At 40.8% G+C, this 18,522-nt stretch overlaps 1 protein-coding gene and 1 long non-coding RNA gene across 9 annotated transcripts in view; one reads left to right on the top strand and one right to left on the bottom strand.

The window, feature by feature from the left end:
• kiaa1549la (KIAA1549-like a) overlaps positions 1-1,897 on the bottom strand; it is a 115,874-nt gene extending 113,977 nt beyond the window's left edge. For all 5 annotated transcript variants that reach the window (XM_085464731.1, XM_085464730.1, XM_085464733.1 and 2 more), the window contains exon 1: positions 1,388-1,897. In XM_085464731.1, the coding sequence (XP_085320857.1) occupies positions 1,388-1,628 (241 nt within the window). In that variant the 5' untranslated portion in view covers positions 1,629-1,897. The remainder of the gene's footprint in view (positions 1-1,387) is intronic.
• Positions 1,898-2,109: 212 nt separating this feature from the next.
• LOC146706540 (uncharacterized) lies at positions 2,110-14,180 on the top strand. Of its 4 annotated transcripts, none has more exons than XR_014921577.1 (4): positions 2,110-2,364; positions 2,491-7,710; positions 8,221-8,257; positions 13,840-14,180. It is a non-coding gene; the product is annotated as an uncharacterized LOC146706540 (long non-coding RNA). The 4 variants fall into 4 exon arrangements; XR_014921579.1 differs by having other exon boundaries at positions 2,110-6,950; positions 7,493-7,710; XR_014921578.1 differs by having other exon boundaries at positions 2,110-6,950; positions 7,473-7,710.
• Positions 14,181-18,522: the final 4,342 nt, after the last annotated feature.

Below are 18,522 nucleotides of genomic sequence, written 5' to 3'. Positions count from 1 at the left end.
CTCACTGGGGCTGGCCACACTGACTCATTATTCCTGGAAAGCGACAGGACATTTGACATTTTTGCAAATGTCACCCTCGGAGCTGTGAGCACCACCAATAAACTGCGGTTCAGACGGGCTGTGTGTTGGCACATTTGTGTTTTATTTTAACAGTATTTATTGTGTACAGGCATTCACATCTCAGCTGTAGCTAATACACGTGTTGTGGATTATTTCAGCTGAACAGACTTGACTTAAAGATTTAAAAGCTCAAAAAAAAGTCCGATTAAATTAGAAAATGTGTTTTGCAAATTGGATGAAATGGCCGTTTATTTCTCATCTCCACTGGATCTGACTGAAGCAAATAAATTCTAATTGTGTTGTTTGTGACTTTTTAAGCACAGCTTTGCAGATTTCTCCCTTTATCAGACGAGGTTTACTGTTGCTATGCGTCCAAAGTCCGTTTCGGTGTATTTAATTCTCTTCTTTGATAAGATTTTATCAAACCTGTAATCAGTGTAAACATGACTAACAGATGAGCAGTGATGCCTGCGCGGTCGTTCCAGCCAAAGCCCAGGAACATGTCAGTGTATGAAGGCATTCTGACACAAAATGACCCAACTTAAGGCCTGAATTATTTCCTTAAGAAAAAGAAACAGCATCTTCTTAAGGGACTGAAACAGTAATTTCCAGTATATGCATATCCCAAAGGATTACACGGAGGCTTTGCTGTCAGTAATAAAGAAACAGCTTCCTGCATTAATTATTGCTTCTCTGAATGAGGACTGGTGCTTTTATTTTTTGCTTTTTATCCTCGGATGTCTGTGAGCACATAGAGATCCTAAATTATTAATTTGTGCCGACTACGAAACGTCCCCTATGGATCTTAATCGAGGCTGAAGACCTCGGGGCCCAATTTTCCATGAATGAATAAAAAGTTTCCTCCTTAACGCAAAGAAGCGGCCGCGGTGAGCGCAGCGCTGCGGTCCACAGTGCGCTCCGGCTGCCTGTTTGGGGCCGTGACATCGGTTAGGGCCTCTGTGACACTACACCGACGGTTCAAACGCAAAATAAAGAGATTTAAAATCAGTCAGACAAATAAATCAATACGGTAAATGTAAACAACAACAACAACAGGAACCCCTTCAGAAATCGCCACAACACCTCCGGGTGCATTAACATAGCTGCTGCTGCTTTTGCAGCTCGTCTCCTGTCTAACAGAGTTTCATTAGGTCTTCCTCTCCACTGGCTCTTCATCGCTGTTTTCATGGAGCCAGCTCGAGAGTGGATTCAAAACATTAGCGCGACTCAGGCGGCTGATCGCGAGGTTTATGCTTTATTTACGTGATTAAAATAAGAATACAGGGCTCCTCTCGGTGACAGGAAAAAGAGAGCATCGGGGTCCTACCGTCAGCGGCCAGGGAGCTCTGCATCATCAGCATCAGCACCGCGCCGATGGTCACAAACCACCGGGCCACCATTCCATTCAGCACGCGCGTCCTCTTCCCGATCCTCGGCGAGTAGACGGCCACCATCCCCGCATCCAGGATCCATAGCGACGAGGAGGAAGAGCAGGGGTCTTCTTTCTTATTTACCCCTCCGACCCCGGGGCCACCGCTGCTGGAGAGGCGCGCATGTTTGGGAGCCATTGGTCAACCAATTAATCCTGAATGGGAAACATCTAACGGCGCTGCTGGGATGAAAGGCATCCGATCAACCTGCCCCCGGTTCGGACAAGCAGGGCTCCACTCTCCATGAGCCTGCTGGAGGCTGTGAAGGTCGACGAGGAAACAAAGAAGCGTTAGTTTTCTCCTTTTGCGCGTCTGGCTGTGTCAGTTTCTGTGTGCGTGCGTGAAGTCTGATGTCCCTACTGCGTCCGCAAGGCGCTCTCCATATCTGCTGGCAGCTGTGTCAATGCACAGATACAGACCCGGAAATCAACCGAAGTTCTCTTCAAAATAAAACCGCGTGCACTTTGTATACACGAGCTATTCTTCAGGCTACTACCTTTTCAGATTTTTCTTTTTTCTTTTTTTTTTTAAAGTCAATTTCTGAAATTTTAAATTGAGAAGAAGAAGTCTTTTTTTATGCAACCAATTTTTGGTTACCAGCATATTACCACTATATATAGTGATTTTTCTTGATATAGTGATTTACTTGAGCGTTTCAGATGCTTTATACAGAACCCCTCATTCACACATATTTACATTTATACAAACACCTTTTTTCTACGTCTAACTGATTGCTATCGCTATTGAATTGGGAGCAACTGGGGTTTTAATATCTTGCCCAAAGATACTTTGGCATACAGACTGGAGCCGCCAGGAATCAAATCACCAACCTTCCAGTTGGTAAATAACCTGCTCCAAGACATCCCAACTGCAGGTATGTCCTATTGCCCAGATTTAAGAAGGTTTCGATTAAAAGCAATGCGTTTATAGTAGATATTCTTTTGCTGCTCAGTTAAGATTCAGCAGAATACTTGGTCACATTTTGCATTTCCCTCTGCAGGTCAGAATATACTTGATGCTGCAGCCTGCTGAGCCAGCCTACTTCATACAGGATAGAGGGTATACTGGAGGTTTTCAGTGCACTAGAGTGTAGCGCAGTTCGCAATGGACCAAGTGTTCTGTCCCTGTAGCAAATAAGACACCAGGCTGTTTCCCCCCTTAACTTTTGTGCATATTTTGATTTGGGTGTTCTGTCTATTAAATTTTAAAAATTTCCCTTTTATGTATACGGTCTATTTTAAAAATTGCATATTTTGCCTAAAGCTCAGAGTAATGGTCAACAATCTGTGGTACAAACATACCTCAAATGCATTAGATCCAAATAATTGAAAAGAAGTCTGCATTCCTGGGAGATTCCACACATTAAACCTACCTTTATTAGTCGGTTGCACCCTGAGGTTAAAATGGGTCGCAGGCCAGACCTTCAGAGACCTTTTAGGAGAGCAATGACACTCAAAGAATCCTGAATTGAAATGTTTTGGGAAAGAATTTCCAGAGTAAAGAAAAATGTCCTTTTACAAACTTATTTATGGGGGAAATCAAGAAACTTTTAAAGAGGTTTATCAGATTTTATGCGTATCTATATATAATTCCCTCGAAGCACAGACAGACGCAAATGGGTTTCCGGTGTTCCAGATTAACTGGATTTGGTCGAACAGACGTGTGGCAGATTTGCGTTTCACGAGCTGCTATCGACAAACCAGCAAAAAAAAAAAAAACGCCAAATGTGTCATCTAAAATAAACAACAAAACACGATAAATCAATAAAGACCTCGTTGGTCGCATGCTCCAAAAAGGGAATTGGCCGCCGTTCTTCTGAGCTTTCCTTTAACCGTGTGTATCTGAAGTCCATCCCATGTAACATGACTTTCAATAAAGACCATTCTTGCTGCGTGTTTACAGGTGTTTTCTCCTTTTTTTTTCTCCCCAAAAAGGAAAACCAGCGCCACTTTTAACAAACTTGACCTTCAAAATAAAAGCACAAAAAACTTTAACATAAAATAAAATAACATAAAATAATGTACTGCTTAAACAATTTATAATGATGACATGGACCTTGACAAGATAAAGAAATAATCTAAATGATATAAACAATGTCATCATGCCAACAGCTACACTATACATGTGTTTTTGTCATATGCCAGATAATTTATACACTTCTTGAAAATAACGTATTTGTTTATTTTCATTATATTTCCAAATAATGACACATAATGAAATAAATAAGCTATAGCCAGTTTAAGTCAATAGTATGACAGTGACAAATTAAATATAATATGTATGTAACAAAAAGAGAGTTCCGGAGGTGAAACGTGGTTCTAGGATGATAAAGCTACAATTTCCTTAAGGCTTGCCTGGTCCAGCTACTCATTTAACACTTTTTGTTCTTGTAAAACCAATTTATACAAGTTTAGATTTTCCGAGATGCTCACTTCCGGTCGTGTTCTGCTAACTGCGGCCACCTTGACGCATCTTCCTGCAGGTAGAAACAGCCTGTGTGTTTGGTGTAATTACGCTGGAAATGACAGGAACACACTGGATCTAACAGACTAATTATCCCCCCGTCTAAAAACTGAGATGAGACATGAAACTTTTGTATTAGTAGTAGATTAACTCCCGCATTATTCCGAAAGAGGACCGAAACCCCGGGCGGGCAGTGTTTGTGGCTGAGTTCAGCTGGAAGCAGGCGACCCCTGGTGGCAGCCGGAGGAAGGGCCTCAAAGTGAACTCCATCGTTACAGTTCCCTCTGTGCCCAATTCGCTGTAATAGAAATACAAATTTCAGTATTTTCAAAAGGAATATATGTAAAAAGATCAAGAAAATTAGGCACAACAATTCTAATTTTCAGATATCAGTTTTTCACAACATAAAGCTTTTTTCACCAATACCTACAGTAAATAATATAAATATATAAACAGTGCAAACAACTTCCAGTGACAAGATGCTGTAAACTTTATATTCATTATTTCTATTATAGAAATAATAGTGAAGTTTTACTTTAGTGAAAGAGCTCCCGCCAGTCATACTCCAGGACCATGCATTTGTATATATCATCATCTAACCCGCACAGATTGAGGCCTGCAGAGAAGCTACCTGGTAGGCCTGTTTGCACACAGCTCAAATCACACAAATAAATAAATTAAAAGTGCAACTGCTGGCTTTTTTCTGACAGAGAAAAATCTGATGTTTTGTTCATTCTGTTTGCACACTTTTGCACCTTTATTAGAAAAGCAATGGAGTAACTGTGGCACTTAAACTACAAGGAGTAGGGGAAGGAGATATCCAGAAGATGCAAACACTGATATAAAATGCTAAGTTTTATGGTTTAAGAGACATCATCAGTTTAGAAGTGAGTGATAACTCAGTGCAAAACTAGCTGCATTTACAGAAACCTACAGAAATACAGCAGCCATTATGGGTGATGTGCAGAGCTGTAGAAACTACAGAAGGCTGATGCTGATGAAGTTATGGGAACTTAAGGTAACACGACAGGTGATGATCAGTGACCAGTAGTATGTCTTCGTTTCATGATAAAGGCACTACACACATGATGTTTGCTTTAAGAGTATTAATGCAGAAGTACAGAGAAGGTCAGTAGGAGTTGCGCTCTGTCTTTGTGGATCTAGAGAAATCATGTGATAGGGTCCCAAGAGTCGATCTGTGGTGCTGTATGAAGAAGTCAAGTGTGACAAGGAAGAACAGTATGTGAGGATGGTGCAGTACATGTTTGAGGGCAGTGAAACACCAATGAGGTGTAGAAGTGACAGATGTGACAGCCCCTTCTTGTGATGGTGATAGGCAATGTAGCTGATGAGGTCATACAGGAGTCGCTGATGTTTGCAGACGACATTGTGATCTGTAGTAAGAGTAGGGAGTAGGTGGAAGAGAGACTGGAGAGGTGGTGGCATGCTCTGGAGGGAAGAGGAAGCAACCCAAAATAGATGTGTTTGAATGAGTGTGACAGGCTGAAAGATGAAGAAGCAGAAGCAGTGAATGTAGATGAGTTTAAACATTCAATCAAACATTCATTCAAACATATTAACTAACAGGTCGAGCAGTTAGTTAATAAAAGTTAATCAAGAGGCGATGCGGAGATTATGTTGAATATGGACTTTCCAGGCAAGAGGAAAAGTGGAAGACTGCTAAGAAGATTCATGGACGTAGTGTGACAAAGAGGACACTAAGGATAGGGTGAGATGAGGCAGATGATCCGCTCTGGTGAGAAGCCGAAGAAGAAGATCTAATTGGGTTCAGTGATAAAATATTTTCACTAATGACGGCTTTTGTGGTCCAGGTGACAAGTTGAGTTGTTGTAGCGAAAGTGCACCATTGTTAGTAATGACAACCTTTCCACAAATAATTCTTTACAGCAGTTAATCATATTTTTAATCACATTTTTTCATTGGTAATAAAAATCCAAAGGGAAAGGGATATTCGTGTGTTTGTTTGTTCTATCTAAATTTTTGCCTAATAAAGTCAGGAGGTTTGGTTTGGCACAGGGCGCAGGCTCCGTGGTGGGCTGAGATCTGATGCTCTAACAAATACCTGCAGAGTTGCATCACATAAAAAAGTTCTGTTTCAGGCCAGCGAGTGTTCTTCTGCTTGATAGATGGAATCCTTGTTGTGTTGTCTGCACAGTATCCAAATGTCAGCATGCACTTTGCTTTTCCGGATCAAAGAAAGAGGCAGAGCAACCAACGAATTAAAGATTTAACTTGTATGTTCATCTGTAGGGTGTAGCTGTAGGAACCCCAGAGTGCACCAAGACGCTCCAGTCCTCCAGGTGAGATTAACCTGCTGGCAGCTGATGCTTTAGCTTGTCTGTCTCTGCAAATCCATGTTCAGAGTGTGAAAACTATTACTGCAATGTTATAATTCCACTGTAAACATGTTGGCTGTTCTCTGTGCCTGCACATATTACTCTGGTACAGCTGAGTATATTTACAGTTCATGGTACTTGATTGCCCTGATAGTCATAAATATTTTTTCTCTGAAATGGTCAGAACATTCTTGCCATTTAGCAAGTGCACACAGTACGTGATACTAAACTGCGTAGGTGCTACGTCTGACAGTAATCTCTGTGTCCATTTCATCACTCTTCGGTACCAGAGTATGTTTCTAGGTCTTATTAACAAAGGTAAGATGATTTGCCACTTATTTATAGCTGTTAAAGTATGCTTGTACTTCACATTTACAAGGGTAGCATGGTTTGGCATGCAATTTTAACATTTTGTTTTCTACCATTGCTTTATTATAGTAGAAGATCGTGTCACTATAAGATATGTTGGTTAATCTTTTGTAGGTGGAAAGAGTAGTGGAATATCTGGTGAACCTGAGCCTGCTGCTCAACCACAGAGACCCATACCTCCAGGTGGACCAACCACCAACATATTTGGGCCTGCAGTCACTGCACCTGTCCTGCACAAAGTCCAAGCTGAAGCCCCCCAAATAAGCCAAAGGTAGGCTGTAACATTACCTTCCTTTCACTCTTTGACTTGTATTTTATGAGTTGCAGAACATTTTTATTCAAAGCCTGTGCAACAAAAGGACTCTTCAGTGAGGAATACATAGCTTTGCGACAGGCAGCACTTCAATAATAATCTCTAATAAACAGACACTAACTAAGCCCCACCCCCACCTGTCTGCCTCCAGTGAGGCTGGTGGTATAGTAACCTCAGAGGTGATCTCTCATTTGCATAGATAGTGACTGCAAACCTGGCTGATGTAAATGGACTGGTTCTTATATACTGTAGAGCTTTTCTACTCTGAGCGCTCAAAGCGCTTTATACAACTAATTCATTCACCCAATCACACAAGCACGTTTTTTTCTAAGTTGTTAAGTGCTCACTGTCTAACATTCATACACATTCACACTGATGTGGATGCTATATACAATATGAGTATAATACAACAATGCCAGAAAGAGTATTGCACTTAGTGTTATTGCTATTGCACATGTGTGGATGTGTGTGTTTGATCAGTTGAAGTCTTTGTTGTGGAGTCTGACAGCAGTGGGGAGGAAAGACCTGCGAAAGACCTGGAAAGACCCACATCGTGGGTGCTGCAGCCTGCCACTGAAGGAGCTGCTCAGTGGGAGATGTTGTCCAACAGGGATGACAGCTTAGCCACCATTCTCCTGTCACTCACCACCTCCACTGGGTCCAGAGGGCATCCTAGAACAGAGCTATTGTAGATGTCTGTGATTACTAATCAGCAAAGGTGTGTTTAAGTCAGCACGAAAGCCTGAAGTCACCTCTAGCTTTAGCTCATTGTTTAATGAATCAACAAAGGTCCTGATGTTGGTAACCTGTCAGTTGTAGGTACTGAGGGTCGTTCAGATTATTTGCAAAAGTAAACAAAACATGTGGCAAATATAATCATCGTGACCTTTAAAACGAAAGAAATGTACACAATAATGTAGAATAATTTCACTTTCTTGTCCTGTTCTCATGTCCATCTGATATGCATTTTTATGCCCATTTACTCATCTGTCATTTCAATAAACACACCATCTAGAGATGTTTTAAAGGACAAGCTGACATTAAAAAGAAAGGATGAGTTTGTGCTTGCAGGTCACTGTCTTTGTGTTGATTTCTTTCTTTCTTTTTTTTGCAGACTGATTTACCTTTATAACATTATTAATTTCCATTTTAAGTGTATGCAGTAAAACAAGAACACCTGTGCATTTTATTTTCTTCCTTAACTTTACCTTCTTTGTTTTAAATACAGGACAATCTAAGTGTGGGACCTGACCCTGAATCACCAGGTGGGTACTGTACATGTTCTTTGTCTATAACTTTTTTCATTGTACTATTAAACTACGTGTGTTAAGCCTTGCTGTTCAGACAGATCAGATTCAATCATATTGTACTGTTTTCTGAACTTTAGTTTTGCAACCTAAACTTTTAATCAGTCTTTGTTAATGAGTGAGAAAAATACATTTTGAGTCTATTTGCATATAACTGCATATAGCTCCATGCAAACAATGAAATCATGTGATATCTATCACCCCCGGTCATGCTGATTTGCATTGGTTACCCATAAAATATCGTATTGAATTTAAAATATTGTTGCTCACCTTTAAAATTAGAAATAAATTAGCCCTTAGCTATCTTGTTGATCTCCTTAGTCCATATGTCCCTGGGCAGCCCTCAGGTCTTCAGCCCGATTACTCTTGGCTCAGCCTAGATCTGGACTTAAATCTAGGGATGACCGTGCTTTTGTCCTGGCTGCACCTAACCTGTGGAACAACTTTCCCATCGCTATCCATGCGTCAGACTCCATTTTATCTTTTAAATCCTGTTTAAAGACTCACTTGTAAGCTGTATATATAGAACACCAGGTTCAAATACTGAAATTTTTAAGGAGTGGGTAGATAAAACATTCACCAGGACAAACCAAAAAGTCATGTTCATTTGTGGGGATTTTAACATAGATTTATTAAATCCAAGCAAACAGAAAATGACAGAGGAGTTTATTAATACATGTATAGCTTGGGACTTTGTCCAATGATCACTAAACCCAGCAGGATCACAGCACAATCGGCAACCTTAATAGACAATATATTTACAAATGAAATAGAAAATAGATCCATAAGTGGTCTTTTAATAAATGATATCAGTGATCACCTACCTGTTTTTATAGTGTATAATAAAAACTATAGGAAGGTTACACAGGAAAATATAGTAAAATACAAACGAATGAGAACAGAAGAGTCAATAAATGCATTTAAAAATGATTTGCTCAAGCAAGAATGGGAGACGCTGTATAGGGAAAAAAATATTGATAAAGCTTATGAGATTTTTTTAGGAAAATTTAAAATGTTATATAATAGCCGTTGCCCAGTAAGGAAATACAGTAAAAAACAAAAATATGCAGAATGCCCATGGATTACAAAAGGATTGCAAAATGCATGTAAGAAGAAAAATACCTTATACAGAGAATTTATAATGAACCGAAGTATAGAAGCTGAAAATAAATATAAGAAATATAAAAACAAATTAACGAGTATTTTGAGGTTATGTAAAAAGGAATACTATGAGAAATTATTGATTATGAATAAAAATAATACTAAAGGGATCTGGAAAACATTAAATACCATTATTAAAAAGGGCTCTGGACAGTCAGACTATCCTTCGTATTTCACAAATAATGATAGAAATATTACTAATCTGAGCGATGTGGTAAATGACTTCAACAAATTCTTTGTAAGTGTTGGGCCAAATTTGGCTGAAACAATTCCTGATATGACAGATTCGGTAGAGAAAGAAACCAGATTCATTGATCGCAATCCTCATTCAATGTTCTTAACGGCAGTAGAAGAAAAGGAAATCATTGATATTGTTGGGAAATTACAAACAAAAAACTCTACAGACTCTGATGATATAGATATGGAAATAGTCAAAAAAGTGATAGAGGGCATTTCTAAACCCTTAACACATATCTGCAATTTGTCCATACAAACTGGTACATTCCCGACACAAATGAAAATAGCTAAAGTAACACCATTGTTCAAAAATGGTGATAAACACCAATTTACAAATTATAGGCCTGGCTCTCTACTTTCTCAATTTTCAAAAATACTGGAAAAAATTTTTATTAATAGACTCGACAAATTTATAGGCAAACATAAAATAATAACGGATAGTCAGTATGGTTTCAGATCAAATAGATCAACATCATTGGCATTAATAGAATTGATCGAAAATATCACTAACAATATAGATAAAAGACAATGTATAGCTAGTATATTCATCGACCTAAAAAAATCTTTTGATACAATTAATCATGAAATATTACTTGATAAACTGGAGTATTATGGCATTAGAGGAGTGGTGTTAGAGTGGGTAAAGAGTTATTTGAGAGACAGGAAGCAATTTGTGAAAATTGGGGAACATCAATCAGAGTGTGTGGACATTGTTTGTGGAGTTCCACAGGGGTCAGTATTGGGACCAAAGCTGTTTATCCTCTATATCAACGATATATGTAGAACATCAGATATATTACAGTTTATTCTATTTGCAGATGATACAAATATTTTTTGTGCTGGAGAGAACTTACAGCAGCCTTTGGAAATTGTCACACAAGAAATGATTAAACTGAAAACATGGTTTGATAGAAATAAGTTATCATTAAATTAGGAAAAAACGACATTTATGTTATTCGGAAATTATAAAAAAGATGCCGAAGCAAAGTTATTAGTAAATAATGTCGAATTAGAGCAAGTTTCGGATACAAAATTTCTGGGTGTGATAATAGATAACAAAATCTGCTGGAAACCTCATATAAAGTATTTACAAGCTAAACTGTCAAGAAGTGTCTCCATACTGAGTAAAGTTAAATATTTTTTGCCTTCCAAATCACTCCGGGTACTTTACTGTTCACTTATATTGCCATATTTGGAATACTGTGCGGAAATTTGGGGAAACACATATAAAACGTCACTTCAACCAATATGTAAAATTAAAAAAAAAGCAATCAGGATGATTAGTAAAGCTGGATATAGAGACCATACTAACACCGTGTTTTTGAAATTAAAAATATTGAAGTTTATGGATCTTATAAAATACAAAACGGCAAAAATTATGTATAAAGCTAGATATAATATGTTACCAGGAAATATACAGAGGATGTTCTATGACAGAGAAGGAGACTATGAACTAAGGGGTAAGTTAAATCTGAAGATCCTTAAAGCACGGTCAAATGTTAAAACTTTTTGTGTAACTATTTATGGAGTAAAACTGTGGAATAGCTTTACTGCAGAATTACAGCAATGCTCAGGAATTGGCAAGTTCATAAAGACACTTCGAAAATTACTTTTGGAAGGATATGATATTGAAAAAAACAATCACCCATTGTATGTATAAATATGTCAACTCGTATTGTTACGTTTCGGTGTGTCAGTGTTTTGTTTTTGCATGACTTATGTATTTCCTGCTTTACTTTGAAAGTCTGTGTTATCTTAGTGTGTTCAGTTTACATTTTCCCTGTCTCGTCAGTTCTAATTTGCCCCAGCTGTGTTTCCCTCCTGTGGTCCATTCCCTGATTGCTCCTTCTATGTATTTAAGCCTTGTGTTTCAGTATGTCATGGTCGCGATCTCCCCCGTGTTGTAAATAGTTTGGTGTTTTGTTGTAAATAAATAGTCTGTTGTAAATAGTTGTGAATGGGTTTGTTAATACTTTCGTCATGGGATATTTTCGTTTTGGGATTTTGGTGGAGAGCCTTCGTGGTTTTATTTTCCTTATCTTTGTTTTTCTACGTTGCACCCCGGTTGCCTAGGCCGGGGTGTAACAGTATTGAAATTATAAATATCAAATCAAATCACTTTTATTGTCACATCACATGTGCAGGTACATTGGTACAGCACATGTGAGTGAAATTCTTGTGTGCGAGCTTCACAAGCAACAGAGTTGTGCAAAATACAATAATGTAAACAAGCAAAATACAAGAATGGCTACATCTAAAACTAATAAATATATGTACAATATATAATAGTATATGCATTTCTGCATGTGTATACTAAATATTTTTCTGCGTGTGTGTGTGTGTGTGTGTGTGTGTACACATATTTTACAAATTAAATAGAGTAAACAATAAGTAGAATATTTAAAATAAATAAAATAAAATATACAGAGTGAGACATGTGCAAAACAGTGGCATCACTGTACAGTATGGAGTGCATAATGTTAAAGTTCCAGTAGTGAAGCTGAGGTGTCTATGACGTGTTCAGCAGTCTGATGGCCTGATGGAAGAAGCTGTCTCTCAGTCTGCTGGTACGGGACCGGATGCTGCAGAACCTCCTTCCTGATGGAAGTAGTCTGAACAGTTTATGGCTGGGGTGACTGGAGTCCTTGATGATCCTCCCCGCTTTCCTCAGGCACCGCTTCCTGTAGATGTCTTGGAGGGAGGGAAGCTCACCTCCAATTATCCGTTCAGAGCACCGCACTACTCGCTGGAGAGCTTTGCGGTTGTAGGCGGTGCTGTTGCCATACCAGGTGGTGATGCATCCAGTGAGGATGCTCTCAATGGCACAGTGATAGAAGGTCCTGAGGATGCGGGGGCTCATGCCGAATCTTTTCAGTCTCCTGAGAAAGAAGAGGCGCTGCTGCGCCTTCACTGTTTTGTTTGTGTGTACTGACCACGTAAGATCCTCAGCCAGGTGTACACCAAGGAACCGGAAGCTGCTCACTCTCTCCACAGCAGCGCCGCTGATGGTGATGGGGGTGTGTGCTTCTCTGCACCTCCGGAAGTCCACTATCAACTCCTTTGTCTTTGCGACGTTGAGGGTGAGATGGTTGTCTTGACACCAGTGGGTCAGGGCGCTGACCTCCTCCCTGTAAGCTGTCTCATCACTGTTGGTGATAAGACCCACCACTGTAGTGTCGTCCGCAAACTTCACAATGATGTTGGAGTTGTTAGTGGCTGTGCAGTCGTAGGTGTAGAGTGAGTACAGGAGAGGGCTCAGTACACACCCCTGTGGAGCACCAGTGTTCAGTGTGACGGGGGATGAGGTGATGCTGCCCAGTCTGACCACCTGGCGTCTGTCAGACAGGAAGCTAAGGATCCAGCTGCAGAGGGAGCTACTCAGTCCTAGATCCTGCAGTTTCCTGTCCAGCTTCGAGGGAACGATGGTATTGAATGCTGAGCTGTAATCTACAAACAGCATTCTCACATACGTGTCTCTCTTCTCCAGGTGTGACAGGGCAGTGTGTAGTGTCAGGGCTATGGCATCATCAGTGGACCTGTTGTGGCGGTATGCGAACTGTAGAGGGTCCAGTGAGTCAGGTAGTGCAGAGCAGATGAAGTCCCTGACCAGCTTCTCGAAGCATTTGCTTACGATGGGGGTCAGGGCTACAGGTCGCCAGTCGTTCAATCGTGCCAGCCTTGTTGATATAAGTTTCTTGTGTATTGTGTGGAATATGTGATGAGGAGAATTAGGTAAATATGTGGGATTAATAAGATGTTGAGCAGGGGTAGGAGTTAATAAGTATGTGTATACTTCTTCCTACTCCTTTTCAGACCAAACAATTGTTATTTCATGTTAGACGAATGTGTTTTATTTTATTATATTTCTTTTTTGCTTGTCTGTACAAATACGTGTGTGTGTGTATATCTACACATATATTCGTATCCGTAAACGAAAGTACATGTAGACGAGTATATATTGTTTTTTTTTGTTTTTTGGTTGTTTGTTTTATTATGTCTGAAATAAATAAAGATACAATACAATACAATACTTATTTAACCTAGCTTTCCATCTGGTTAGTGTCCCTATTTTATATTGGGCTCAATTTTTTATCTGTGTACTTTATCTTTTAGCTATATCTGTTCTTATGTTCCCTTTTCAGCTCACAGCCAGAGAGAGAGAGAGAGCTTAATTTTAGATGTCAAAAAGTATGACGTCACAACATTCTGATTGGTCACTTGCAATGTTGATCCTGGAACAACATTTAATATGGTGATCTGGGAACAACACCAACACGACGGTATCAGATCGCCGGCAGCCAGCTGTGCCAGAGTGACCGAGCCCCAGGCCGAGGGCACCCCACCCCCGAAGTGGCCGAGCGAGCCCCAGGCTCCAGGCCCCAACAAGCCTATTTAATCATGTCTTAATTTTCCTGTTTCTATTGTAAAGCACTTTGGTGTACCGCTGGTTCTTTAAATCTGTTATATAAATAAAGTTGTATTGTATAGTCTCAATAAATTGTCCTCCATCTCTGCATTTTTTTTTACATTTATTAGTTTCACTTAGAATCAGAATGCGAATACTTTATTGATCCCTTTGGGGAAATTATTTTGGTTACAGTGCTCCAGTACAAACAGTAACAAAGACAGAACAATACACTAAGTAAGAAATAGCACAATATATATATACACACACACATACATATACATATATACACATATACATTGACATGTCTCACTGACAGTGATGTTGATTTCACTGTAGACCTGATGATCCTGATGTTTCAGAAGATGTCTGAAGCAAGTGTCCGATCACCCCGCTTTAAGTCGCTTTCTCATCTGCATATTCAATGCACTTCTAAAGAAAGTGGAAAAACAATCAACAACCCCAAAGTTGGTTAATAGAGTGAGTTTTTCTGTACCATGAGATAACAGGAAGTTTCAGGGACTCATTATCAGTTTGCTTATCTGATAACACAAGCTCAAACAAAACACCCATTGTTCTACAAAGTTCTTACATTGCATGCATTGTCTTTATATCACAAAGTTAGTAGGTCAAGTTGCAAATGTCAAGATGTAGTTTGATGATAAACTCTTCTTTTTGTGGTTCGTTCATTCATCCTGTTTCCTTGATTAAACATTTCCTGTCATTTCATAATTCTCACCGATAGTCCCAAATCATCACTTTCTAAAAACCTTCGCTTTATCCAGGCTGCAGTGAAGGTCTGTGTGAGAATAAACAGGCGGCAGGTAGTTATTCAAAACATCAGTACTGAGTTACCGAACATTTTTATGTTACTGATCAGATTTTCATACAGCAACATGTCTGATGAGTGTACATTCGCATGTTTCTGGACATCTGGAGTGCCACATTTCCGAGCTACATTGGAGTCACTGTTACACCAGAGTCCCACTAGAATGCCTTTGTTGCTGAAACTCCATGCATCTCAGAAACGTTATTACGTCACTGTACAAAAAACTGCTTAGTAATAAAAAAACATATTTTTAAAATACATTTCGTGTGCAGATGCTTGTATGCGTTGCCTGATGATTCTCGCACAGACCATCACTGTAACCTGCACACTGCAAGGCTCTGAAAGTGATGATTAAGGACTATTGGTGACAGTTATGAAACAACATTAGAGGTTTAATAGTGGAAACATTATGACTATGTATGATTGTTGGGTCTGTGTTTCCACATGCCCCGCTAGTTTAGAGACTTATTCCTCAGGAAGAGCGGAAAACAAGACAGAACATCTTCAACCGGCTTTTTAACTCGCTGACGAGGGAAGTTTGGGTCAGAACCAGCTCTTGGAGCTCACGCTCCTCACCTGACTCCAAACCCAAATCCTTCGAAGAGCAGCTGTCCTCGTAGCCTTTTTATATTTTTACCCTACTGGCTACTGGTGTTGGCCAGAGGCGAGGCCAGAGGCGTTGACAGTGTTGACAGAAGCGAGGGGCAGCCTCAGGGCAGCTGTGGCTACAACCGTAGCTTGCCTCCACCAGTGTGTGAATGTGAGAGTGAATGAATAGTGGCATTGTAAAGCGCTTTGGGTGCCTTGAAAAGCGCTATATAAATCCAATCCATTATTATTATTAATGTTAACATTCAACAATTAGACTTAAGGCAGAAGCCAGTCTAAATTATTCACCCCACTGTTAGTAGCTACACAAGCCAACTGTCAAGCACAGTGGTGGAGATATGATGATGAAAATGTCACATTTTCAGCAGGGATTTGAATTTTTTTCATTCGAAGCCAGACTTTACTGAACAGCCGTTTGGCAATGGCATCGGCTTTTTCAGAAGAGCAGGGTGAGTCGGCATTTTCGACGACATGCTTCACCAAGTCCTCGATACAGATTTCCACAGAAGATCTGTATTTTTGAACCTCTTCAGCTGCACTAAGGGCTGGATTCTCCATCGACTCGATCAAGTACTTTTTAATTATCTGGATCGTCAAGTTTTGCAATACCGGGTCACTGTCATTTAGTAACATTATCAAATGTTTGTCTTCACAGAATGTTTTGTCGCGGAGCTCTCGGTAAATGGCCTCATCAAGACCTATTAAATTTTTATATTAAAGATATGAAGAGTTGCTGTTGCTTCTCATTAGACGGCGGCACCTTTGCCTCTCTTGAGGCGCGTATAATCACAGCGTTTATGAGCTCTTTAACGAGCCGCTGTTGTTCCAACAGTGGAGGTTCCACAGTCACATCACCAGAAGGGGCAGTGGGCTCAGCCTCACACACCTCACACTCCAGAGAGGAGTCACTCTTTTTTTGAGTCCTCGTTGGGCTCAGCCACTGGTCCACTTTTTGGCCCCTCTGCTACTTCTGAAACTGATTCCAGACCAGCTGACTGTGGATCCTCCTGATTCAGTTGCTGGGTGCACGAATGGGGCCAGCACGCACAGTGCTTCCATTTTTCCCCGACTCCCTGTAAAATTGTCTCCCCTTGGTAGACACCACCCTCACAGTGCCTAATCATTGGCATGACTTCAGTTATGGTGATGTGAAACAACTCTGATGTAAACCTGCCAAGTGCCTGCTTGGCGTTTTCATCTGAGCGCACCCTGTTTTCAGTGCACGCCACTGGTCTTCTGTTATTTTCATAAAGAAGTCCCTAATTTTGGATTTTATAGTTTTCCTAGTTTCACTCAAACGATTCATGTCAAAGGAATCATTGTTTTGGAGTCCTTGGTGGGCTCAGTCACTGGTCCACATCATGTAAAGCCAGAAAGCTTGAGTTCACTGAAGACAGACACCACAAGCCCTGCCATTTTCAAGTCCAGTTCACTAACTAACAGAGGAGGGTTAAATCGCATATTTGTTACATTTGACATCTCAATAAACTGATCCATAAGGCCAGTAATGTTGTGGGGATGGAGCTGGACTCCCTTAAGGTGGTGTCGGAGAGGCGGATGTTGTCCAAGATAAAGACAGTGTTGGATAATCCCTCCCACCCACTCCATGACATGCTGGTCAGTCACAGGAGCACGTTCAGCGAGAGACTGAGATTACCAAAAAGCGCCACTGAACGACACAGGAAATCATTCCTGCCTGTGGCCATCTCCCTCTACAACTCCTCCATCTAACACACTGTATACTGCAAGAGCTACACCCTTTTTGCAATGTATATGTGTATATATGTATATGTACTGTATGTTAGGGGTGCAACGATACTCGTATCGATATTGAACCGTTCGATACAGTGCTTTCGGTTCGGTACGCATATGTATCGAACAATACAAAATTTGTAATTTATTTTATCAACTTTCCTTCTGACGATGCTGTCTGTGTTGAGCGCTCAGTGAATCTGCGTTCGACTACTCCGCCTAGGCTGCACTGTCGAGCGCAGATCCACGTTCAACACAGACAGCATTGTCAGAAGGAAGAGCGCAGGGCAAGCTAGTGAGACAGAAGCTCTCCTTGCAACATGGCAAATTGAACCTCCCCCACCCTCATTCAGATCTGGCGTTTGGAATTATTTTGGTTTTCATGTGACGTATAACCCTGAAGGTAAGCGAGTCATGGACTAAAGTAAAACAGTATGTTGGATGTGCCACGCAATGCTCAATTACATGGGTGGGAACTAGTGTGTTAGCGCAGTTAGCTCGTTAACGTGTTGGCCGTCTAGCCCCAGCACAGGGCGATCAGGGGTAGCTCGTTAACGGAGATTTGCCGTGTTGTGGCGTTAACGTCATTTCAACGAGATTAACGCTGACAGCACTAGTGGGAACACAACGAATATGACTGCACATTTACGCCGACATCATCCTAGTACAAAGACAAGTGGAAGCAGACAAAAACAACAAGCATGCATGCTACAAACTTTACCCGAGTCATTTAGACAGCCGTTAGCACATGATTCTCCTTATGGGCACCTGATATGTTTAATATTGCTCAGACAAGGTGGAGACGGAGGTGTCGTTTGGTCTTGCTTCCCGTGAGCTAGCCAGGGAGCACAGCCATTTATTGACATCTGCAGAAGAACACTGCCGCTAGCTAACTGCTCAGTGCGGCAACCGCACAGCAACAACAACACACAGAGCGCCCTCTGACCCCGGAAGGACACACCGTCGCAGCGAGAAGGCGTCACCCGTCACTATGGCAACATAAACAAAACATAACCGTATAAACAGAACCCCGAACAGCCCTGACCCGCTACATAGCCCCCACCCATGGGTTAGTCGTCCCCGACGACCCCATTACCCCACACAAAGTCCTGCAAATGTCCAGGTGCCTTCTTTTGGCGCACCGGCCGGTCATGACCGGCGGGGGAAAAGTCACTCGGGTCGGAACATGGGGTGCCACCATCATCCCACTTCTGACACCAATGTGGCGAG

The sequence above is a fragment of the Copadichromis virginalis genome, linkage group LG7 (genome assembly GCF_057382275.1).
Source record: "Copadichromis virginalis isolate Kocher_CV1m ecotype Utaka linkage group LG7, C_Virginalis_male_GT1.1, whole genome shotgun sequence".
NCBI lineage: Eukaryota > Metazoa > Chordata > Actinopteri > Cichliformes > Cichlidae > Copadichromis > Copadichromis virginalis.
The sequence above is the reverse complement of the archived record's forward strand: the minus strand, read 5'-3'. Positions and strand labels throughout refer to the sequence as shown.